This window comes from Mauremys mutica, chromosome 19 (assembly GCF_020497125.1).
Source record: "Mauremys mutica isolate MM-2020 ecotype Southern chromosome 19, ASM2049712v1, whole genome shotgun sequence".
NCBI classification, from domain to species: Eukaryota; Metazoa; Chordata; order Testudines; family Geoemydidae; genus Mauremys; species Mauremys mutica.
In genome coordinates this window covers 25891737-25915333 of record NC_059090.1, presented here as the reverse complement: position 1 = coordinate 25915333, position 23597 = coordinate 25891737, and the positions used below count along the sequence as shown (strand labels likewise).

Genomic DNA, 23597 nt, shown 5'->3' with positions numbered 1-23597 from the left:
CCCCATGGGGAGAACAGCACTGGGCCAGGGGTGCCAGGCTCCCCCCATGGGGAGAACAGCACGGGGGGATAATGGACTATTCACTGCTGTGGCACAAGCAGGAATTCTGGGCTGGCTGCAGGACGCTGGGGCAGATGTTCTGCTCTGGGCTGTGCAGGGGGACGGGCTGGCTGGCCACCATGGTCCCTTGCTGGCCTCTTTGAATTCAATGGCAAAACTCCTTCAGGGTCTGTGGGGAGCCGCCTGGCCCGGCTGGGAAAGGGGGGCCCGGCTCCATTCCACCCCCAAACTCGGCAGCGGTTCCCAGGGCTGGAGCTGCTGCCGGGCCCAGCTGGGGCTGCAGGCCCGTGAGCCCCGATTCCCACCCCCGCTGGGACCAGAACAGAACGAGGCAGCCCAGAGAAGCATTTGGTAGGAAAAACTTTTTAAGAAAACATCTTAACAAAGCAACACAACCGCAGCTAAGGGGCGGGGCCCAGGCTCTGCCCCGCCTCCTGGGCACCAGGTGAAGCAAAGAACCCGAGAGTCACCCCAGAGCCAAAGGGCAGGGCTGGAGCACAGCCAGCACCCGGCCACGGGGAGCAGCCCGCAGTCCTGGGGGAAGCGGGGCCCAGAGCCTATGAGGGCGGGTGCTGCCTCCAGACGGTCACCAGCAGGTCCTTGCGTCCGGCTGCTCATTCATGTGTCCACGGCGGATCATGCTGCCAACAGTCAGGTCCCAGAGCAGTTCCTGCAGTCAGGGGACATCTCTGAGAAGCAGCAGCTGGCGCCAGCAGCGTCCCGGGGAGATGGTGGGGCAAGTCCTTCCAGGGGAGGGCATGGGGTGTCCCTTTCACTGGCCAGCTCTCTCCTGACGCCGCGGCTCAGCCGGGGCCGTTCAATGGCAGAGTTCAGCAGGTGCGTCAGAACAAACGTTTCAAGCGCTGCACGGTTTGGGGAAAGGTAAACGGGCGAACGTCGCTTAGAGCGAAGCCCGGCCTGCCCCAGCTCCTTGCACAGATCACACCAGCAGCCCCGCTTGGCACAGTTCAGTCCTAAGGTCCTGCGTTGGGTGTCCAGTAGCAGGCGGCAGCGGCTCCAGGTTGCGTTCCTTCAGCGCCCCTGCAGGCATGCTCTGGCCTGGAGACCTCCCCAGTACCGACCGGCCCCTGCCTGCGTGTCACAGCCCCAACCTCGGTCCACGGGCTCGTCCCCAGCCCGGGCACCTCCTCCTGCCGCCTAGACCCCCTGGAGCGAGCCGTGACAGGAAGGCAGGGGCTGCAGGGAGGCTCTTTGTAAAGCCCCTGGCTAGCACTGCTTGGTGAGCACCAGGACTCAGGCTGCCCTGGCATCTGTAATTGGCACAGCAGGGCCTGGGGGCACAGCCCTGCCCCACGCCAAGGTCCCAGGTGAGGCAGTCCCTGGGGAAGGGCTGATGAGCTGCTGGTGGCGAGAGAAACCCCCCATCTGCCAGTGAGCAGCCGCCTCCCTCTCCCCTGAGGGAGGCCAGAGAGAGCACTGTCCCCTTCCCAACGCCCCCGGGGCAGCAATGCATCCTTCTTCCACCCGCTTGCCTCACTGGCAAAAACAAACAGCTGGCTTGGGTCTGGCTGCCTCCCTCTCCAGCCTCCATCCCCTCCCCCCCAGGGCCCTTCGCCCCCTGGGCTCCTGCAGAGCTGCTGCCCTGCGTGGGGAAGGCCTGGGAGTACAGCAAAGTCCCTAGAGAGGGCAACATTGCGCCTTCCTGAAGGTGCTGGGTACCTGCCTGGCCACAGGGCTCCCTGGGCTGTGCTGCAGAGGCCTGGCCTAGCTGCAGGAGCTTGGAGCTGACTACAGCTCCGTCAGCCTCTGCCCCCTGCGATGCCCCGCTAGGGCTCTGACTCAGCCCAGGAGGGCCTGGCTCCGGGGGCCTCGCTGGGCCGCACTTGCCCAGCAGCACCAGGAAGCTGCACCAATGCCTGGCGCCTGGGACCCTTTCCACTCTGGAGAGGACGTTGCCTGACAAGGCTCAATGAGGCAGATGATGGGGCAATGGGGTCAGCTCAAGGGCTCCCCGACGGGGCAACTAGCTCTCGCACAGCTGCTCAAGCAGCCACTATTGGCAGGTCAGTGTCAGGGCCTTGTTAACTGTTGCCCAGCCCAGCTGCTTCTGCCTTCCGGCCACAGGAATAATTCACCTTCTCCTGGCCCCTCTGGCCCCGCATGACAGCCCCTGGGAAAGTGAGCACCTGAGAGCCCCCTCAGCACCCCAAAGCACGGCCTGGCATGAGCTCAGGGTGACTCAATGGAGAGATTTATTGTAATGTCAAAGCCTTAAGAGCAGGTTACAAGCATGACAAGAAGCAGGGAGTGTGTGGGGCAGGATCTAAGGGTGTGCATCTGGTATGGGGGAGCAGAGCAGGGGGCTCAGGAGGTATATGGGGCAGAGGAGCAGAGGGGTTGTGGGGCAGAGGAGCAGAGCAGGGGGCTTGGGAGGTATATGGGGCAGAGGAGCAGAGAAGGGGCTCGGGAGGTATATGGGGCGGAGGAGCAGAGCAGGGGGCTCGGGAGGTATATGGGGCGGAGGAGCAGAGCAGGGGGCTCGGGAGGTATATGGGGCGGAGGAGCACAGGGGTTGTGGGGCAGAGGAGCAGAGCAGGGGGCTCGGGAGGTATATGGGGCGGAGGAGCAGAGCAGGGGGCTCGGGAGGTATATGGGGCGGAGGGGCAGAGCAGGGGGCTCGGGAGGTATATGGGGCGGAGGGGCAGAGCAGGGGCTCGGGAGGTATATGGGGCAGAGGAGCAGAGCAGGTGGCTCAGGAGGTATATGGGGCAGAGGAGCAGAGAAGGGGCTCGGGAGGTATATGGGGCGGAGGAGCACAGGGGTTGTGGGGCAGAGGAGCAGAGCAGGGGGCTCGGGAGGTATATGGGGCGGAGGAGCAGAGCAGGGGGCTCGGGAGGTATATGGGGCGGAGGGGCAGAGCAGGGGGCTCGGGAGGTATATGGGGCGGAGGAGCAGAGCAGGGGGCTCGGGAGGTATATGGGGCGGAGGAGCAGAGCAGGGGGCTCGGGAGGTATATGGGGCGGAGGAGCACAGGGGTTGTGGGGCAGAGGAGCAGAGCAGGGGGCTCGGGAGGTATATGGGGCGGAGGAGCAGAGCAGGGGCTCGGGAGGTATATGGGGCGGAGGAGCACAGGGGTTGTGGGGCAGAGGAGCAGAGCAGGGGGCTCGGGAGGTATACGGGGCGGAGCAGCAGAGCAGGGGGCTCGGGAGGTATATGGGGCGGAGGAGCACAGGGGTTGTGGGGCAGAGGAGCAGAGCAGGGGGCTCGGGAGGTATACGGGGCAGAGGGGCAGAGCAGGGGGCTCGGGAGGTATACGGGGCAGAGGGGCAGAGCAGGGGGCTCGGGAGGTATACGGGGCAGAGCAGGGGGCTCGGGAGGTATATGGGGCGGAGGAGCACAGGGGTTGTGGGGCAGAGGAGCAGAGCAGGGGGCTCGGGAGGTATACGGGGCAGAGGGGCAGAGCAGGGGGCTCAGGAGGTATACGGGGCGGAGGGGCAGAGCAGGGGGCTCGGGAGGTATACGGGGCAGAGGAGCAGAGCAGGGGGCTCGGGAGGTATACGGGGCGGAGGGGCAGAGCAGGGGGGTCGGGAGGTATACGGGGCAGAGGGGCAGAGCAGGGGGCTCGGGAGGTATACGGGGCGGAGGAGCAGAGCAGGGGGCTCGGGAGGTATACGGGGCGGAGGGGCAGAGCAGGGGGCTCGGGAGGTATACGGGGCGGAGGGGCAGAGCAGGGGGCTCCGGAGGTATACGGGGCAGAGGGGCAGAGCAGGGGGCTCCGGAGGTATACGGGGCAGAGGAGGGGGCTCGGGAGGTATACGGGGCAGAGGGGCAGAGCAGGGGGCTCCGGAGGTATACAGAGCAGAGGAGCAGAGCAGGGGGCTCGGGAGGTATATGGGGCAGAGGGGCAGAGCAGGGGGCTTGGGAGGTATATGGGGCAGAGGATGTGTGGAGCAGAGTGACAGAAGCAATGAAGGATGAATGCAGCCTGGGTATTTAATGCTTTTCCTTAGCAGCAATGGATCCTGAGCAAGACACAACCCCACAGCCTGAGGTGACGTTCTCAGAGCAGGACCTGCTGCCCCCATGCTGCAGAGGGGACCAGAGCATCTTCCAAAGGGGAAAAAGAGCCAAATATCCGTTATTTCCAGCCAGGCTCCAGTGCTGGGAAGTGACGGGGCTGCCGCAGCCCTGCTCCCGTGGGACACAACTAGGGCTCCAAGGAGCTGCCAGCAAAGTGGACAGATGAAGGAATCGAGCCAGGCGGGGAGGAACAGCCAAGGTGTGAGCGAAATGGCCAGAGAGGGCAGGACAGACCCTGAGCTCCACGTTCCCAGTGTCTCAGGGGCGCAGCCAGGGCTCCAGCAGGAACACAAGCCCCTCTGGAAAGCGCCAGCAGGGACTGCCACAAAGCCAGGTCCCTCCCGCTTCCCGTAGCCAGTTAACAGACAGGAGGCTCCCATTCCTCTGGCTGGCTGGGCACAGCTCCAAGGAGAACACTGACCTTCAGTGGGAGCTCTCTCCAATCAAGGACGTGACAAGCAAGAGGCTGAGCCTGGCAATGGGGCTAGCCCAAAGCTTCCCCAGGGACCAGTGCCCTCCTGCTCTGCCCCCCACTCTTCCCAAAGGCCATGGCAACCCGCAGAGTCCTAGCCTCCGCACGACCCATCCACAGCAGTGACCTTCCCTTTGCAGCATGGCCATTCGGGGGTGGGTTTGAAGACGTGGTGTTTATTGTTCACTGGTGGGTCGGGCGGCAGTGGTGGTGATGCAGGGCTGCCTTGAAAGCCATACTCCCACCAGCAACACGCTGCGTCACTCACGCGGGGACATCTCCTCCTCAGTGACACCCGCTCAGCCCTCCTGGGCCCACTTCAGGAAGGTGGGAATGTCTCGCACGGGCACGTTCCGGGTCAGCGCCTTGACACGCAGGTTCCGATCGTCCGTGAGCAGCACCACCTCTCTGAGCAGCCGGATTGGATCATCTGAAACAATAACCGGAGAGGACGTGTGCTTAGGGGGAGCTCCTGTCCTGAGGGAGGGAGCTAACCAGCCCCTGCCAGCCACCTGAACTCTGCTGTCAGCACATGTCGGCCGTGCAGCCACCCAGCTCTGCTCCACCTAATGCTGCCCTCAGCTTCTCCTGCTCTTTGCTTCTTCCCGCTTGGGCTGCTTCTCCCACTCAACTTGGATCCTTCCTTCATGCTGCCCCTATGCCTGGCCCAAGCTCCCTGTCCTCAAACCCCGCCAGCTGCAGACACATGCTCTTCCCAGGGCAGTCCCTGCGGTGCTCTTTGGGATTTGGGGAGGATATTCTACCTGGGGTATGAAGCATTATGTACTGAAGGCAAACTGCAAGGTGTCCCCATGCCTTGCAGGTGCCCTGGACAGGGCATGACCCCTTGTGGCACCTATGGGGTGTGGCTCAGCTGTCTGGCTCATGAGCAGATCATTTCTGATGGAGCCTCATGACTTCTGCATACTGACCCCTGAAGCCAGTCAGAGACAGCCCTAGGGCAAGGCACAGCAGCCATGCCACGTCCCTATCACAGATTAGATCTGGCCCAGCATGTCCGTCCCTCCGTCCCACACGAACCCTGGAGAGGGCCCTGCTATGCGCCAGGCTGGGGTTGTGTGTAAAGCAGAAAGCACAGAGCAGGCAGCACATTGGAGGGGCAGGAATACGGCCTCTGACGTACGTTCCAGCAGGACGCTGGTGCTCATTGTAAGGTCTTTAAAACCAAACCTTACTCTGAGCCATTTTCCCTCTGAAGGGCCACAAACATTAGGGCTTTGCTGGGCTAGACAGAAAGAGCTGAGCCCTGAGAAATGGTCTCGCCCACCAGCCCTGCACACATCATGCTGGGCTGGGGCTGTGGGAGCGCTGCGTACATGCCTGTGGACAGGGGAAGTGAACAGGCTGTATGTAAGCGGCTGGATCCTGTGACCAGAGCGCGGCTCCTATGAGCACCGGAAACACAGGGCCTTCAAATCAGGGCTTGAATGGAAAAAAAAGAGTCCATGGAAGCCCACCATGGGCCCAGGATCTGCTGCACTGGGAGGGGCAGGCCCAAGGGAGGGTGTCTAGGGACCTGTTGTGTTGTAAGGGGTGGGCCCCTGGGATCTGCTGGGTTGGGGGGGGCAGGCTCACGGGAGGGCGTCCTGGGACCTGATGCGTTGGGGGGGGAGGGGCAGGCTCAGGGGAGGGCGTCCTGGGACCTGATGCGCTGGGGGAGGGGCAGGGATCTGCTGGCAGCAGGATCAGGGGGTTTTGTTCGGACCCTGAGAAATGTGTAACAATAAACATCCCCTGTTCTGAGCCTGGTGACGTGGCTCCTTGTTACAAACCAGAGGCTGTCAGCTTGTCAGGCCCCATCCACCATAATCCACATGATTTTAAAATTCAGCATCATTTACACATAAACATTTGGTGACGGTTTCTCTGTGAATCTGACAAGTTAAGCTGCTAAGAATTTGCGCTGACAAATGTGCGTTGATTTCTGGGGCAGCTGCTGATGTAATTCCCGTCCCAGCAGCCCCTGCAAACAGCTCCAGGATTGTCTGATTGCAGTACACGGCGCCAGAGGCCAAGTGGGCAAGCGGAGGGGAGGGCCCCACCTGACCAGGGTGCAGACAGCCCCGGGACACGCACCATGTGCCACTGCCGAGGGAAGAGGCAATGGTGGCGCCGGTGTGTAGGCGCTAACCACGGAGTTGGAAGGGGTTCTTCCATCACTGCAGTCAATCCACCTCTCCGGCAGGCGGCAGAATTCTTCTGGCAACCCAGTGGTGTCTACACTGGGGCTTAGGGCAGCTTAATTATATTGCACAGGGAGTGACGTTTTGCCTAGCCCTGAGCGATGTAGTTAAGCTGACCTAATGTTGTGTGGAGCAGCCCTCAGACTGCCAGCTGCCCAATGCGGAGGCCATGTTTGATCAGCACCAGCACATGGCACCCTGATCCTGATCCTGCTGGTAAGAGGTTAAACAATGAGCAGAATGCTACTCCCAGGAGGACTCCTGCGGCACACTGGCTCCAGGTTCTGGCATGTGCCGAGGGACGTTGGGCTTTTGTACAGCACCGCGTGGGGGAGGGGAAGCCAAAAGGACCAGAGTGATAAACTCCCTGAGCCTCTGCTCCCGTGGGTGCCCGGCACAGTGCATGCCTGGTCTCTTTCTCAGGTGCCTGGGCACAGCGTGTGGGCCCTCACGTCTTTGTGAGTGGCCCTGACCCTGTGCTTGTACCTTTGTTGGTGGGCATGAAGTCCTTGGCCTTGTCATTGCAGTAATGGAGACAGCAGGACAGAATCAGGTCGTCATTGTTGCCCTGGAAGGAAGGACAACATGACCCATGTCAGGAAAGAGAACTGCTGAACTCTGCCTTGCAGCCCTGACCCCCACGGCTGGGTAGCTCCAAGCACATCTGGCTTGTGGCAGGGAGCGGCCCTCCTCTCCCACCAGCATGGCTGGAGATGTGCAGAGGGTTGCTCCTGGGTGGGGGTGAGGGAGAGCTGCCCTCCAGCCCTGGGATGCACTTTGCCCACATGCAGAGAAGCTCTGCCCAGCTCCAGCGCTCTCTCTGTTCAGCACCTCATCACCACTGCAGAAATGGGGCTGCCGTGCTGCAAGCTTCCTCCGAGCAGTGTCCTCCTCAGGTTGCCCCTCCCTTTACCTGCTGGCCGGTGGTGTCTTCGCTGCGGAAGGAGATGGACTCGAGCTCATTGCCGCGGCTAGTCAGAGCCCTCATGCAGGTGTCGCGATTCTCAAAGCGCTCCTCCAGGAACTCAATGGATCTCCTGGCTTTCTCCTGCAGCAGGCGGGCATGGCCCCCCGCCCGATGCTCCAGCTCCGGGCCCTTGGCCAGGCCATCCAGCTCATTGATCACTTGGAAACAAAAGGGAAGAGGAAGCTGAGTTAGGATGCAGCAGGATGCTCTTGGGAACTGCAGTCAAAGACTGACACACATCTGCCAAAGGGCCTTATGGATAAGGCACTGGACTGAAACTCAGGAGATGCAGGTTCAATTTCTGGCTTTGCCACAGACTCTGCAGGTGACCCTGGGTAAGTCACTTCATCCCTGGGCCTCAGTTGCCCACCTGCAAAATGGAGAGAATGCTGCTGCTTTTCTCCCGCCGCCCCGGCTTTGTCTTGCCTATTTGGACTGTACGATTTTCAGGGCAGGGGTGGTCTCTGAGTGTGCCCAGCACAATGAGGCTGGATCCTGAAGGGTCTCCAGGCACTACTGTCACCCACTCATGCTGAGTCGGATGCTTTACTCAGAGCTCAGGCTGAGGGATGGGAGGGGAGAGAGCCTGTGGGGAGGCCAGACCCGGGGCAGTGCCGGCTGGAGGACGATGCTGGGCCATCCAGCCCCATCTCCACCTCCTGGCTACAGCAACTAATCACTGCTGCTGCTGAGGAATGCCCCTGGCTAAGTGCTACACGTGGGCAGTGTGTGCCCCGCAGCACCTTCACGGAAGCCTGCAGAACTCCTGGCCCTGCCGTCTCCCCTGCAACGAACCTCACGGCAGCCACTGTCCCCAGCTCGGGGGGAGGTGGGATTGCCAATTGCCTAGGCAGGATGACGCACGCAGTCCCAACCCCTTACTGGGCTGGCTGAAGTAGGGAGAAGCGAGACCCCTCCTGCCCAGCCTATGGGACAGAGGGTCCTCTCTGCTGCCCTGCGACTGACACGGGGAGGCAGAGACACCATGCTGCCCTCCTGACACATGGAGCCTCACCCCGGATCAGGCTGACTCCCAGGCCTGCTGCTCATTTTGCTTGGCTGAGGATTAAGTCCTAGAGCCTTCTGTACTGGTGCCAAGGGACAGGAAAACCTCAGCCACTCCAGCACCTGAGGGCAGAGTGGGGGCTGCCCTTGCCAGCAAGAGAGACCGCAGCAATGCCCATAGGGGCTGTCGGACAGAAAGCACTGGGAGCCCCTGGCCCCACAGCCTCTCCCAGTAAGAGACACCCCAGGAGGCACTTTCACCCGGCAGAAACAGCCCGGGGGACTGTGGGCATGGGCAGGCGGGTGATTGCTCTCTGTGCACACGTGTGAGCGAGCCTGTGCACGGGAGGGAGTGAGCCAGCCTCCGTGCGCAGTCTGGCTTTCAGACATGGCTTAATTTCTGAAGATTCTTTCCAAGCTCCAAGCCAAAGCCCTGAGATCAAGTGGGAAATATGCATTCCTCGGGGGCTTGGGGAGAGCGTTCGGGGTCTGAGGCCTCTCCCCAGTGCTGTGAATCACTGCACAGGGAGCCTGTGTGATCGCGCTGTTCTAGGGGGAGGCTGGCACTCATTGTCTGGGTATTCAGATGAAAGCTACATGGAGCTGCTTCACTCCTCACTCATTCCTGACTCCAGAGACCCACTGCTGCCATTTCCACACACTGCACGGCTGGGATTCGGGGGTGGGGTGGGGTGAGGGAAGTGGTGCAAAAACGGAACATCAAACAGGAAAAGCTGGTATTCCATCCCGAAATCCGCTTTCCTGCTTCCAAACCAAACAGGCTTCAAAGGGGAGACTTGTTTGTGCTTCTGCACCAGGCCTGGCTTCTCTATGGCAGGGTCAGGCTCGAGGAGCACGGAGCAGGTTAAAGAGCAAGAGAAACAAAGTGAATGGAAAGCTGCACTTAACCCCTTGCTGCATCCCGGGGGTGCAGGGTTCTGTGCAGCCTGCAATCCGAGAACGGGGACGCCATGCTGAGCACCTCTGCTGTTAGGGGAATGTTGTGCCTCCCGCTCCCGCACCTGGGGGCCAGCTCAGCTCCCTCGGCCAAGGGTTCACACTGACCCCAGGGCACAGATTTTATAATTAATTCACAGGGCTTTGGGTGTGCGGGAGAAATCAACCTATGTCCAGCACAGCTACAGCCGTTGCTGCTTCGCCATGCTTTACTAACAGCCAGCAAGGAGATCTGGCGACCTCGTGGGGGTGAGGCCCCAGCAGCCCCACTAGCATGGAGGGAACCTGAGGCACAAATGGGAAAGAGGTGTCAGAGCCAGGATTAGACTCCAGAAGCTCAGGCTACGCTGCTTCTCTCGTGGCTGCAGGAAGCTGGAGCCACGCAGTGCCCACAGCATCCTAGATCCCCAGTGACTGATGGGGGGGGGGCAGGAGCTCCTCTGGCAGGGTGGGGACACTGGGTTTCTAACCCTCTGGCTGGGGCTTGGGGTTACCCAGCTTCAATCAAACCACACGAGAGCTGAAGGGAGGGTGCCAACATTCTCAGGTGCTGTTAGCATGGGTCGCACAACCCCCCAGGGCTCTGTAAGCTCTGCTGGGCTGACAGCTTCCTTCCCTTTGCTTCCAAAGCCCTGGAGCTGGAATGCTGCGCTGCTGTGCACCCTAGGCTTCCCATGCTGAGCTGGGCAGCCAGCCAGCTCACTCAGCCAGGTGATGGATCCCCCTCTGCCATAACCAGGAATCCTCCCCCAGGACAGGAATTCCTGCTCTGCTGCCTGGTGGTGACGATGGCCCCTCCATGGAAGAGCCGAGCGAGCAGGAGGGCCCAGCATCTTCCTGGTGACACAGCTCGAGCTATGGAATTCCTTCTGGTGCCCGCGAGTCCCTGGATCTCACTACTGCCCTGCACCCTGCAGGGACATCTGCCTTGCGAACACGAGGCGGAGAGAGGAATGCCCCTCCCGGCCCTCATGGCAGCAGGGGCCCAGGACCGCAATCCTCCATTCCCAAGTGTTTCACACAGGTATGCTTGTCCCACTGCCCACACGCTACATGTAGTCCAGCTCACTCAGACTGGGACAGACCCCAGGCAAGAGGCGCCAGGTCCCCAAGGCTGGGAACTGAGGCAGGGACAGGCAGCTCTCTGGGGCACTGGGCCTGGAGATGCTTAGCTCTGGTCCTGATTCTGCGTCCCTCCAGGAATTCTCTGGGCTGCAGGCTAATGCTGCCCGGGGCTCACTGCCCGGGGCTCGGGCTACCTCCACAGGGCTCCAGTTCTGCAGCCCTAAAGCGAGCCAGGCCAGAGGGACGATACCTCGAACCCAGGGAGTGATCGGATAATCAGAGCTACGGCAGCTAACCAAACCTTCCGCCGCCCTGGGAGACCACCCAGCAGCACAGCCGTTATCTGCCAGGGCGAGTGTTTCCCAATAACGGGAACCAGCTTGGGTTTTACTGCAAGCTTTATAAGGAGAAAAAGAAGGGCTGGGCTTCGCTGGGACACAGGCTGGCCATTTATTTCGGCTGCCTAAGCCCCAGCTCAGCCAGGCTAAGCTGTCTACTTGGATTGTTTAACAATTCCCCCACTCTGTTCCTTTCAAAATTCCCTTGAAATCCCGTTTAACACCCTCCTGCCTCCCACAGCCATGGTGCCCTGGCACCCCATAGGCCCCTGTGGGAGGGGGATCCAACCAATGGAGCAGACTGTGGGCAGAGCCATGGCAGAAAGGGAGCCAGCCGTGCCAGGGACCAGAAGAGACCTGCCAAAGGGCATGTGTGGGGAGAGTGCCCGCCCGCCCAGGCACGTGGCTCCCAGGGGTGAACCCTGGCCCACCCCATCCCGCCCAGCACCAATGGCGGGAACTCACGTGGGGTCGCTGCTGGCTCATGAATACAGTTATCCGTCACGCTGCCCGCCACTAGCCAAGGCACCGCACAGCAACAGACCACACAAGTCACTATGGGGCCATGCGGGATGGAGGGGGTCAGCCTGCCGAGGGCTCCACGTGGGAGACTGGGCCCCGCCCAGCTGGAGGGGCAGCACCCCCTGCAGATAGCAGCACCTCGCCTGGCCTTACTCACCAATCAGGGGCACCACCAGGATGAACTTCCGCCACTCCAGCAGCTTCTTCAGGCTGTTCAGGTGGTCGATGAAGCCGTTGGTGTCTGGCACCAGGAAGACAGGTCTGATCTCCAGCTCCATCTGCCGCATCTGGCTCTGATCCTTCAGCACAGCCTGTAAGAGCCCAGAGCGAAGAGTGAGCAGGGGGCATGGCCACAGCAAGCTCCCGACCTGGCGCATCCCCCAGGCTCCAATTCTGAACACCCTGGTCAGAGCCTCCAAACTCCTGGGCCAGAGAGCGCTAATGGGACTTACAGCAGGGAGCTGCGTCCCGCCCCCCAGCACCTCAAGGCCTTCGCCTCCCTGAGCATCCAGCGATGCTCCGCAGGGGCACGCACCTCCCCGGGGCTGCGTACAGGGCACTTCTCACGGTAAATCTGGCTGAGCTGCAGCACATGTCTCAGAGCTTTCACTGCTGACACTCAGGCCTCGGCTACACTTTTTGTACCAGTGTAACTATGCCCGGGAGGGGTGAGATTTCTTACCAACACAGCTACACTGGAAGAATACCGTGTCTGGACACAGACAGACTGGTATAAAGGTGCCTTCTGCTGGTGTAGTTTATTCCTGTTCCTGGACAGGAATAGCTCCTCTGGTATAAGCACTTTTAAACCATACATCTGTACCCACAGAGAGAGGCTGGGTGGTTCCCAGTTCATTCAGCGCCCACTAAGATGTAGCTGGTGCTCCAGTGGGCAGGGCCCTTGCGGGGAGTGCAGGTGGACGAGGGACCTAGGGAGGGCTTTGCTGTGCTATGCGGTATGGCAGCTGCTGCTAGCTCCTCTGGATGTCGGTGTGGGAGAAGGGCAGTGAGACAGCCCCGTTCAGAATTCAGACTAGTGCCAGGGGACTGCAGGGAGAGAGGCTCGCAGGCGGTGGCTGGCACCATGACATTCTGCATGCCCCCTCTGGCAAGGGCAGCCCCAGCTCCCCCTCGCCTGGGAGCAGAGGGGTTAAGTGCACGTGACAGGTCAGGCCCCACTGGCTAGCGGGTTTCAGGGTTACTGTGGGAGGATGTCTGAACACACAGATCACTCCCCATATGAGACCCTGTGTGCGTATGCACATGGGTGATGCCAGGCCTGAGACACTGCGTGGGACCCTGTGTACATGCCCAGTGTGCAGGTGACCCCGTCTGCATGCCCCCTTGCATGCGGCATTTGCTGTCCTAGCTCTCACAGACTGTACCCATCAGACTCCTGGCAGCTGCGAGCAGGGCCTGTGCTGGTCGTCACGTCCCATTCCGCTCCCCGGGCCGCCCGGTGAGAGAAGGACACAGGATGCGCAGGGAGTGAAAGAGCGAGGTTGTGGGGAGTGTGCCAAGTCCCCTTGCAGCTCCAGGACGCTCAGGGAGCCAGAGGGAAATTCGCCTTTGCAGAGTTCAGAGGCCGGCAGCGAGATTTATTTTTGTTTGTGAGAGTAAAAGGCTGCAGAAGCCTCTGGCCAAGGGGACATGGGGGGGGGGGAGTGGCCTGTGATTCATACAGCCTCTCACTGGCCTTGTGCCAAAGACGGAAGAGAGCCTGTGTGCAAAACCGAGAGGCAGGAGCCACATTAACTCTTCCGCTGGTACTGAGGACACAGGAGCCTGCACCATGGTCAAGAGGAAGAGAAACTGGGCTGGGAGTTGGGATCCCAGGCTTCTAGTCCTGTGATGAGTAACTCTGGGAAACCACTGCATCTCTCCGGGCCTCAGTTTCCCCATCACTAGAATGGGGACAATGGCCCTTCCCCACGAGCTGGGAGGCCAGGCTGTGTGTGAAGCCCTGGCACAGAGTATTACTAGCATTAGAGTAACAGCTGCATTGGCATGAGATGGATTTTGGGGCCCTGGTTCCCAGTGGGTGAGGCCAGCCTGGCTACAACCCTGAGCTCTTGGGGCAAGAGGAAGCGAGTGCTGGCAGAGGAAGCAGTGGCTCATTTACATGGCAGAGGAGCTGTCAGGAAGGAGGATAGCTGAGGACCAGGCAGCACTCCACATCCTCCGCCAGCCCATGGCCTGGAGCCACGGCTTCTGCCCTGCACTCTGCCCCAATGGGATACTCCAGGCTGGTCCCCTCAGCCCACATGCCCAGGGAGTGCAAGGAGCTGGTAAGGGGGGGTGGATCTTTCAGCTGGTGACAGCACAGAAATCAGGCACTTCTGAACACACTGGAGCCCCAAATTCCCTCCATGTCAGCACCAGCTGGAACCCCCTGGGGACCGTGCCAGTGCCTCCTGTTTGGAAAGGGCAGAGCCATGGTGCAGACCGTGCAGGGCCTGGGGGGGCGGTACCAGTCACAGTGCAGACTGAGGCGCTCCGACAGACCCTGAGCCCCATGGCTGGGCAGAGGCACCCCAGGACACCCCTGGGAAGCAATGAATCGTGTCCCCGCTGCGGGAGGAGCCCCATGGGGCTGTTAGCAGTGGGACAGTCCCTCCGCCAGCCCCCATGCCCCGGCTGGGGCGCCGATGCCATTCCTGCTCTTGGCCAGGCGCCTCTGCCCACTCGGGCTTTGTCTGCTCCGTGGGGATACAGGCGGATTTTCCAAGGGACCGAGAACAATGCCTGTTACTAGAGACTGCTCCAGGGTTTCCTAGTTCCAAGGTTTGTCGGCAGCGTCTTCCTCAGGCGTAAACGTGCCCCGTGCCTGGTAGGGAGCTGGGGCCGCCGCCGCGGTGGAGCCGCCGGGGGTGGGTGTACGCCTTCCGCAGCCAGCAGGCACCCGCTCCCCGGCAGGTGCGTGTCAGCGCGTGTGCACCCGCCGCATTGTTCCTCAATGGAAAGCGTGAATGGGATGTGGCTATATTTAGAAAGTTACTCACGCAGCCACCACAAAGGAGCGGCTGCATCTTAAGGGGGTGGCCACTGTGTGCGCTTGGAGGGGACAGGAGTGAGGCTATTTTGGGAAGACATGTCATAATTGGCTGCCCAGTTAAGCTGCTTCTGTAATGTCGAGCAAAACAATAGCAGCATCCAGAGGAAGAGCCTGTTATGGTTCAGGTGGGATGTTTTTGGCGGTTCAGGAAACCTGACCGCTCCCAGTGCACAGCAGTGGCACAAGGGCTCGGCCAAGGGGTGGGGGAGGCTGGGAACCCAGGCAGCAGCCAGCGCTTCCTAAGAAAGAACATGGCTGCCTGAGAGGGGCCCAGCTGCCACACACACAGTTAGAATTACCACCCCTGTGACAAAGTGGGGCTGTTCCTAATGTTTCCTCTGAATACTGTGGGGGGGCCTCAGTTTCTGGCCGACACTCTGTCTCCTGACAACTAATGGCCGGGCCCTTCCCCCCTGCCATGGGATGCTACAGGTGTGGGAGAACAAAGAGATCAGGCGACCTCCTGGCCCAAAGAGACAAAGGCCAGAAAGGAGGGGCTGGAGGGGGTTTTTCAGTCTGGAGCTGGCTGGGGACGAGGAGTGAAGTGCAGACGGGGTTCTCTGTACCTACAAGCTCTGTTTTAGACCCTGTTCCTGTCATCGAATAAACCTCTGTGTTACTGGCTGGCTGAGAGTCACGTCTGACTGTGAAGTGGGGGTGCAGGACCCTCTGGCTTCCCCAGGACCCCGCCTGGGCGGACTCGCTGGGGGAAGCGCACGGAGGGGCAGAGGATGCTGAATGCTCCCAGGAGAGACCCAGGAGGTGAAGCCGTGTGAGCTTCTTGCCCTGAAGACAGTCTGCTCCGAGGGAGAGGAGGTTCCCCAAAGTCCTGACTGGCTTTGTGGGGAGCAGTTCCAGAGCCTCGCCCGGGGACTCTGTGACAGCATCTATGCCAGTGTGTGAGAAGAATATAAGAGCTCAAAAAGCTGAACTCAGCCGTGCGGCTCTAAGTTTAAATACAGCAGCACTTATGCTGGCTGGGAGCAAAGGGGAGGAGTGGGCAGACATACCAGCTGGGATGAATGGCAGGAGATGGGTGACGGGGACACCAGGACTCTGCCCCTGCAGGGAAGGCGGGCCAAGGGGATGCCAGCCCAGGGCAGAGAGAACAAGCTATGAAATGTACAGGTAGACAGAGCTGAAAGTCTATGCCCTCTGGCTCCTGCTCCAACCCCTACCGCACCAGGGGCACAGGCCTTCAAAGGGCCTGCTCCTCTCCCTCCCGGGAAATGGAACAGTCTCTTAGAGCACGCAGAGGCTAATGGGGCCAGGAGCGCCAGGCACCGTTACCTAAAGAACAATGACCTAAAGGGAGTGCAGGGGACATAGGCTCTGGGTGTCACACAAACTACTGCACTCCACTGCATTCGGTGGGCTCGGATACCGGCCCTGTCGTGGAGACAAAGCTGACTAAAGGAGCGGAAGCAATGGCAAATAGCCAGTATCCAACCTGGCGCACGTCTGAGGGTCTTACAGGGCTTGGGGCTGGCCTTCACTAGCGCCCTAGGGTGGGGAGTCATGCAACCTGCTGGCAGCCATGATGGGAGATGGGGAGCACGGCAGAGAGGACACTGCTAGCAGAAATGGGCAGGAAATGCCAGAAGATTCAGCTGGGAAGAATGCAGCTAATCCAGCTGGGTGGGGAGAGCTAATCCGACCTCAGTCAGTCCCTCTGGGGGAGGAACCTGGGGCATGGCAGACCCAGCCTGAGGGGCGAGGTGGACAGAACATTAGAGAAGGGCTTGCAGGGGCAGAGGCAAAGGAGACGGGTGGGATTTGGGGCTGCATGCACAGAGCAGGGAGGGGAGAACCCCTCTCCACAGGGCGGCTGAGTCTGCTCCTGGAATGCTGCACTCCCTTCGGGGCACCACAGAGCCTGACCAGCTGCAGGGAGCTCAGCGAAAAGCACTGAAGCCAGCCAGCGGGCTGGAGGGACTGAGAGATGGGGAAAGGGAGAGAAAGAGGATAATTCAGTGGCCAGGGCACTAACCTGCCAGGTGGGCTCAACTCCCGGCCCGCCACAGATTCCCTGCGACCCTGGGCAAGTCCCTCAGGATCCGTCTAAATTGCAATAACCCCCCTGTGGCCCTGAGTCTCAGAGCCCAGGTCAGTTAACTGCGGCTTGCGGGGCTACAAACTGCGTGTAGCTGTTTGGGCTTGGGCTGGGACCTGGGCTCTGAGACCCCGCCCCGCCCTTCCCGTGGGTTTCAGAACCCAGGCTCCAGCCTGAGACCAAATGTCTCCACTGCAACCCGAGTCAGCTGACCTGGGCTAGCTGTGGCCATGCTGCTGGTCTTTTACTGCAGCGTAGACACTTCCTAAGTCCCTCTGGGCCTCAGTTCCCGTCTGTCATGTGGGGATAAAGGTCGTGCTGCCCTGCCTCTGGGAGTTCAGACACATTAAAGGCTGTGCGGTGCCCAGACACCACTCAGTGAAGGGGGCCGTATCTACCTCAGCGAGGCAGACTGAAAGCTGCTGGCCCAGGGACAGGTTGGGAGACAGCCCCACCCTCCTCACGGAGGGGAGGCGAGCTTTACAACGGGCCTGGAGTGGTGGGATGAAATCAAGGCCCGTGTCAGCTGAGTCTCAGGAGCGAGCCAGGCCTGGCTGCGGAGTCTCAGAACCCCACTGCTCCAGACAGCCAACACCAGGTAGATGAAACGCTGGTGAAGCTCAGTCCCCTCCTGCTCCCTAGCGACTCCAATTCCCTGCCTCAGGCTGCCGGTCAGCACCCACTGCAGCATGAAGGCTGGGCCCCTCCTCATGTCCTGCTCCATTCTCTTCCCGGCCAACACTGGGCTGAACTACTTCACTCAACGAGCTCTCCTCCACGCCTGAAAATCAGGCTCCTAAGCTCCCAGCTGCACAGCCCCCAACGCAGCCCACGCCCTCGTGCTGACCTCCAGCGGGCTCCAAGCCCCGGCCCCATGCAGCTCTTGAAGAAGGGAGGAGTGCACTGGAAAGAAACCCCATAACACCCTCCAGCAGCCCCCAGCTCTCCCTGTGCAATGGGAAGTGGGGATGCCCCAGGGAAGCAGGTCACAGATGCAGAGAAGGACTAGCGGCCCGGTCGGGCTCTGCAAGCACTGCCATCCCTGAACACGGGCAGTTCCTGTTTGCTGTGTCTGAACACGGCACTGGGAAGTGGGGAATTTACTGACACCTCCCACTTAACAACTCTGGGAGGCTGGAAGGCTTCAGGACGCAGTAATTTACAACCCCTCTCTCCAATCTCCATCTCACTTGCTGCTGCTTTCCTTGTAGCAGATCCCTGCCAGCAGCAATGGGCTGGTTAATGCAGGGCAGCCCCTCCCTCCCCGCACCTCAAGAGGGATTTGTAAAAAAGGGGAAACATCCAGAAAGGTTGGGGTGGGGTTGGAAGTGCAGTGCAGTGGTTCTGGGCCCCCAGCCAATAGCTGGAGGGTACACATGTGTGCGCTCTCCCAGTAGGGCCTTCAGCGGCCCTGTTTTACAACCACCTCGGCACAGACTGCAGAGTTCACGCATCTGGCCAGACAGATGTGTCTGGCTTACGTTCAAGGCTGGAAAATGAAGAATTATGGAAGTGAAGGGCCCTGGGCATTAGAGAGGGCGGAGGTGAGGGGGAGGGGGACCAGGGAGAATTTTCCTCTGCTGAGAAATCCTCATCTGGGCTGCGAGGGTGGAGGAGGAAGAGGGGCCAGAGAAAGCAAAGTGGCCAATAGCCATGCATGTGGGCTTGCTCTTAAAGGGCCAGTGCGCTCACAACCAGGGCCCAGCTCCAAATCCAGCCAGCTTAGTTCACAAGCTACCACTGGGGAAAGCTCTAGGAACTCAATGGGGCTAGAGCAAGAGAACCTCTGTCTGTCTGCTTGTGTTGCTAAAGTGATGCTTTGGTTACAGCCATGGGGCAGCATCTCCCTATGGGGGCTCTTTAATTGCCTGCGGAGACCCCTGCGCCAGGGCAGCAATGCAGAGGCACATCACGAGGCCTGGCTGTGCAGATCCCTGACGGGAGGATGACCCCACATGGGGGGCAGCACAGTGACACCTGGCCTCACCTGCCCTGGCTGCTCCCGGGTTTCCGACAGGTTTGCATTCACCTTGGCCTGGCTCCTTTCTTCTGAAGCCAATGGAGGCTTTCCCACTCTCTCCCATGTGACCCGGAAGGAAAACTCAGACTTCTGCGAGACTCCCCAATATCTCCCTGCCCTCGAACACAGCATGGAGAGCAGCTGACTCCTACCCTCCCAGTGGGGATACAAGTGCCCAGGTGTACAAGGGACGGGCTCAGCGACGCTCCCACTCGCCAAGGCTGCCCTACCTGAATCTTGTCCCGACGACGCTGCTGCTCAGCTACTTTCCTGGCCAGTGCTTGCTTCCTGGCTCTGAGTTCCCTGATGTCAAACTCTTCTCCACTGACTTCAGCCTCAGAATCATCTTCAAACGCCTCAATCCTCAAGTCATCCTCCTTCTTACAGGAAATCCAGACAAACCAGAACAGGAGAATTCATTATAGGTGAGAGTCAGCAACACTGAACGCCCCTCCCCAGCACACAAAGCCCCCTGCTGCTCTGACACTCCTTGGGGAGGTTTCAGCCTATTTCTGGAAATTCTAAACAGAAAAACAAGGGAAATGACCCTCCTCCCCACCTACCACCAGTTAACGCAACAGGGCTGAGTGACACCAGAAAGGCCAGGAAATCCAGAGCTGAGGCTTAGAGTAAGGAGGGTGTGGTGGTTAATGCACAGGTCTGCATTCAATTCCAGGCTCTGTCAGATGCCTGGTGTGACCCTGGACAAGTTATTTAACCTCTGTGAATGGGGAGAATGCAGCTGCCTTTCGCCTACCCTTCCTCTGCCTTGTCTATTTAGACTGTAATCTCTCTGGGGCAGAGACTGCGTCCTATCATGTGTCTACCAATGGGCTCCAACCTCTCGGTACTACCCTAACACAAGTAAAAACTCAATAAAGGCTGAAAACATGAACTGAGCCTTCTGCCACTAGAGAAGGAAACTTAGATTCCTGGATTCCAAGGCCAGAGGGACCATTAGATTGTCTGGTCTGCCCTCTTGTGTAACCCAGGCCAGAGAACTGTCCCCAGAGCTCCATGCATCAAACCCATTCTTTCTGCCTGCACCACAGCAGATCTTTGTGAAAGGGAAGTCCAATCTGGATTTAAACACTCCAAGTGTGGAGAATCCACCCATCCCTCGGTGAGCTGTTACGCTCACTCTGAAACACTGGCACCTCATTTCCAGTCTGACTTTGTCTGGTTTCAGCTCCCAGCCCCTGGGTCGCGTTCAGCCTTTGTCTGCTGGTCTGAGGAGCCCTCTCCACTCACAGATCTTCCTCCAGGTGGCTATTTATAGACCGTGGTCAAGTCACCTCTGCCTCGTCTCTTGGCTAGCACTGGCAGAGCGTCTCTCCCTTCACCGGAAGGCAGGTTTTCCAGACCTCGAATCACTGCAGCTCATTTCTGAGCCCTTCCAGCTGGCCCACGTCCTTTCTGAAGCGCGGACACCAGCACTGAGCACCATCCCCAGAACGGTCTCCCACAGGCCGAATGCAGTGGGAACACCTCCCTTCTCCTGCTCCGCAGCCAAGGATTGCATTCACCCTCTTAGCCAGCCCACGCTTCAGCCGGTTTCCACCATGACCCCACGGCCCTGGCAGAGCCCCCCTTTTCCAGAACTCGCCCCCCCGTAAGTTAGAGCTGCTTTCCTGGCTCCTAGCTGGAGGACCCAGCCGTTGGCTGCATTGAAAAGCAGGTTGGCCAAGGGCGCCCAGGTTCCCCGGTGATCCGCATTGCTCTCGAGAGCTGCCCTATCCCACCATTATCCACCACTGCACCAGTCTGGGCCTCGGCTCCAAACCTTACCCCCAGGGATTTTATATTTTCTTCCACACCACTGACAAAGGCTGAGTAGCTTTGGGGCGAGAAGAGATCCCCGTGGGACCCTTCTAGATATACTGCATATTGGACTCGGCCTCTGGCCTCATCGTGGTTCCAAGGCAGGGTGTACAGCATCCTCTGGGTTTTGCACGAGCACATTCCTAGTTAATAAGTTGACTCATTTACATTTCTGACTAGCTCCTGGATGGTGGTTGATACCCTCGGTGACTGCAGCAGGCTGTGTGTGCTGCTCCAGGCCAGTAAGGATGTGCAGTTGCCTGAGGGAATTGGGTGGGAAGGGCTCATGTTGGGGGCTTCTTGTCTTGTTTCAAGAAATCCCCTTGGAAGGGCCTCAGGACTACTGTGTGTTGGAGCTGAGGGGGAAATGGCAGTTCCTCTGCCACACTGAGCTGCATGGCTATAAACCCTGACACTCCCCTCACCTTCCTCTGCTGCATGGGGCACTTGCAGGTTTAAACCAGTGTAAATGGTGGATTCTTTGTAACATGAAGTCTTCAAATAGCAATTGGAGGATGTCAGTAACTCAGCCAGAGGTCAGGGGTCTGTTACAGGAGAGGGTGGATGAGGCTCTGTGGCCTGTGAGGTACAGGAGGACAGACCAGATGATCATGATGGTCCCTTCTGGCCTTCAAGTCTATGAGTCCTTGGGTTCCGGTTCCTGTGGAAGCCCCTGTGCTGGAAGTTAGCCCCTGCTCTTCATGCCACATGGCGTGTCTTTGGGGGTCAGTTTGGTTTGCTCAGATGGTCTTCATGGGACTAGGCCTGCTCAGACATTCCCACTGATCAGGATGAACCTCGGCCACACACAAAGCACCAATTCCCAGGCCAGGGGGTGAGGCTTTCAAGTTTCAACCAAGCCCTGGACCTGGCAAGAGAGGCGAAGGCTGACAGCCTGGGACAGAACTTACTAAATCTCTGGGCGTCTGTGACGAAGTGGGACTGTTCTTAATGTTTCCTCTGAATACTGTGTGGGTGCCTCAGTTTCCCCTATGCATTTCTTAAGTCTCTAGGTGGTGGGATAAAGGCCAGTGTGCATAAATCACTGACACTCTGTCTCCCTGGCAACAAATGGCCAGGGCCCTTCCCCCCTGCAAGGAAATAACTAAAGGTGAACAAATTGATCAGGCGACCTCCTGGCCCAGGAAAGAGACAAAGGGCAGAGAGGAGGGGCTGGAGGGGGTTTTGAGTTTGGGAGCTGGCTGGGGACGAGGAGTGAGGGCAGACATGGGGGTCTGGCTCGCTGGGCCCCAGAATGGACCCGGCTGAGGGGTCCTGTTCTCTGTACCTACAAGCTCTGTTTTAGACCCTGTTCCTGTCATCTAATAAACCTCTGTTTTACTGGCTGGCTGAGAGTCATGTCTGACAGCGAAGTGGGGGTGCAGGACCCTGTGGCTTCCCCAGGACCCCGCTGGGGCGGACTCGCTGTGGGAAGCACACGGAGGGGCAGAGGATGCTGAATGCTCCCAGGAGAGACCCAGGAGGTGAAGCCGTGTGAGCTTCTTGCCCTGCAGACAGGCTGCTCCGAGGGAGAGGAGGCTCCCCAAAGTCCTGCCTGGCCTTGTGAGGAGCAGTTCCAGAGCCTCGCCCGGGGACTCCGTGACAGCACTCCAGCCTCAGCGCAGCTCCAAGAACTCGGAGAGGCTTTCAGGGAGCACGGGCTACTCACATATGCACTGGGCACCTCATGCTTCCTGGTTTCACACTCAGTAATTTTACTGAGACCAGGCAGGGTCACACATTGAGCAGCTCCTCCCTCCTAGTGACCCTGTAGCCATGGGAAGGAGGAAGACAGAGCCCTCAGACTCACTTCCTTCTCTCAGGACAGCACAGACCACAGCGAGCGGTAGAGGGACGACAGCCCCAGCGTGGGGCCCAGTTCAGATGTGCAGCCTGCAGTGTTGTTTCCAGGTTTGGAATAAGCTCACCCAGGGTCAGGGGATGGTCACGCTGGCCTGCTTGAGGCTCAGCTCGGACCCAAATGCAGAAGCTCGTGGGTTACGTAAGGAGTTCACAGAGAGGTTCCCACAGTTAAGCAAGCCTAGGGGCCTCCCTGGTTAGCCCAGAGGGGCGCCATTCTCTGCCCCTTAGCCCAGTTATGGAAGAAGGAATTCCTGCCGCCAGGAAATCCCTGCTGAGAGGAATGAGGGTGCCCGAGTGGCAGACACCGAACTGTGCCACAAAACTCCAGATGGGTCGTTCTCTCTCTCTGGTCTGTCCCTGTCTCAGAGCGGAAGGATTCACGTCTCTGTGTATCACAGTGGCTTATGACCACTGCTGCCGGGATCTCGGACTGTCCTTCCCAAGAGCCGCAGTCCTGGTCTGTGTCCCTGCAGGTCAGGGTCACACCCAGTGCTGCCATGCGGAGATCGCAGGCGGGCTGAAGGGAGCGAGGGCACTCTCTAGCTGGGTGCCTGGGCTCCTCTGGGGACAGCTGAGCTAGCTAAGTGGACTCTCCGAAGGCAGGCCACCCACAGGGCTTTCCCTACTCTAACCTGCTGTGTCTTTCTAGCCCGATGGAGGAGGATGGGCAGAGCCAGGGCCACCCAGCCCCTAGCTCCAAATGCCTCCACTGGTTCCCTGGCATTTCAAACTGCAAGATTAAACACAAGGAAAGTGTCCACCTGCAGTGTGGCTGGCAGGGCCGCTGGACACACACACTGAGCCTGGAGCGAAGCGAGGGCAGAAAAACAAGAGAGAATTCCTTAATCCCATCAGGATGTGAGAGGCAGGGGAGGGAGGGGGCGCGAATGTCAGCTCTTCCTGTGCGTGTGCTGGAGGCTGGAGTTCAGGCCTCTGCCACAGAGCCTGAACCCTGACACCCCCTCGCCGGGCTCCCGCGCTGCACGCTAGGAGAGCGCTTCCCCCTTTCCGCATGGAGCAGCAGCATCTGGAACTCATAGCAGTGAGCAAGACAGAGGCACATGGGTGGGACTGGCAGGAAGGGGCACCAGCGAAGTAGACTCGAGAGAGCAGGGCTGCTCACCAGTCCCCTCCCCTCGCCCCAGTGCAGAGCA

General features: G+C 59.6%; 1 protein-coding gene across 8 annotated transcripts in view; it reads right to left on the bottom strand.

Annotated features, from left to right (window-relative positions):
- Positions 1-4729: 4729 nt before the first annotated feature.
- SMG6 (SMG6 nonsense mediated mRNA decay factor) overlaps positions 4730-23597 on the bottom strand; it is a 143250-nt gene continuing 124382 nt past the window's right edge. For 7 of the 8 annotated variants that reach the window (XM_044994260.1, XM_044994256.1, XM_044994262.1 and 4 more), the window contains exons 15-19: positions 18990-19139; positions 11789-11942; positions 7691-7902; positions 7264-7345; positions 4730-5003 (exon numbers count right to left, since the gene is read on the bottom strand). In XM_044994260.1, coding sequence (XP_044850195.1) covers positions 4873-5003; positions 7264-7345; positions 7691-7902; positions 11789-11942; positions 18990-19139 — 729 coding nt within the window. In that variant the 3' untranslated portion in view covers positions 4730-4872. The remainder of the gene's footprint in view (positions 5004-7263; positions 7346-7690; positions 7903-11788; positions 11943-18989; positions 19140-23597) is intronic. The other variant, XM_044994257.1, reaches the window with a different exon arrangement.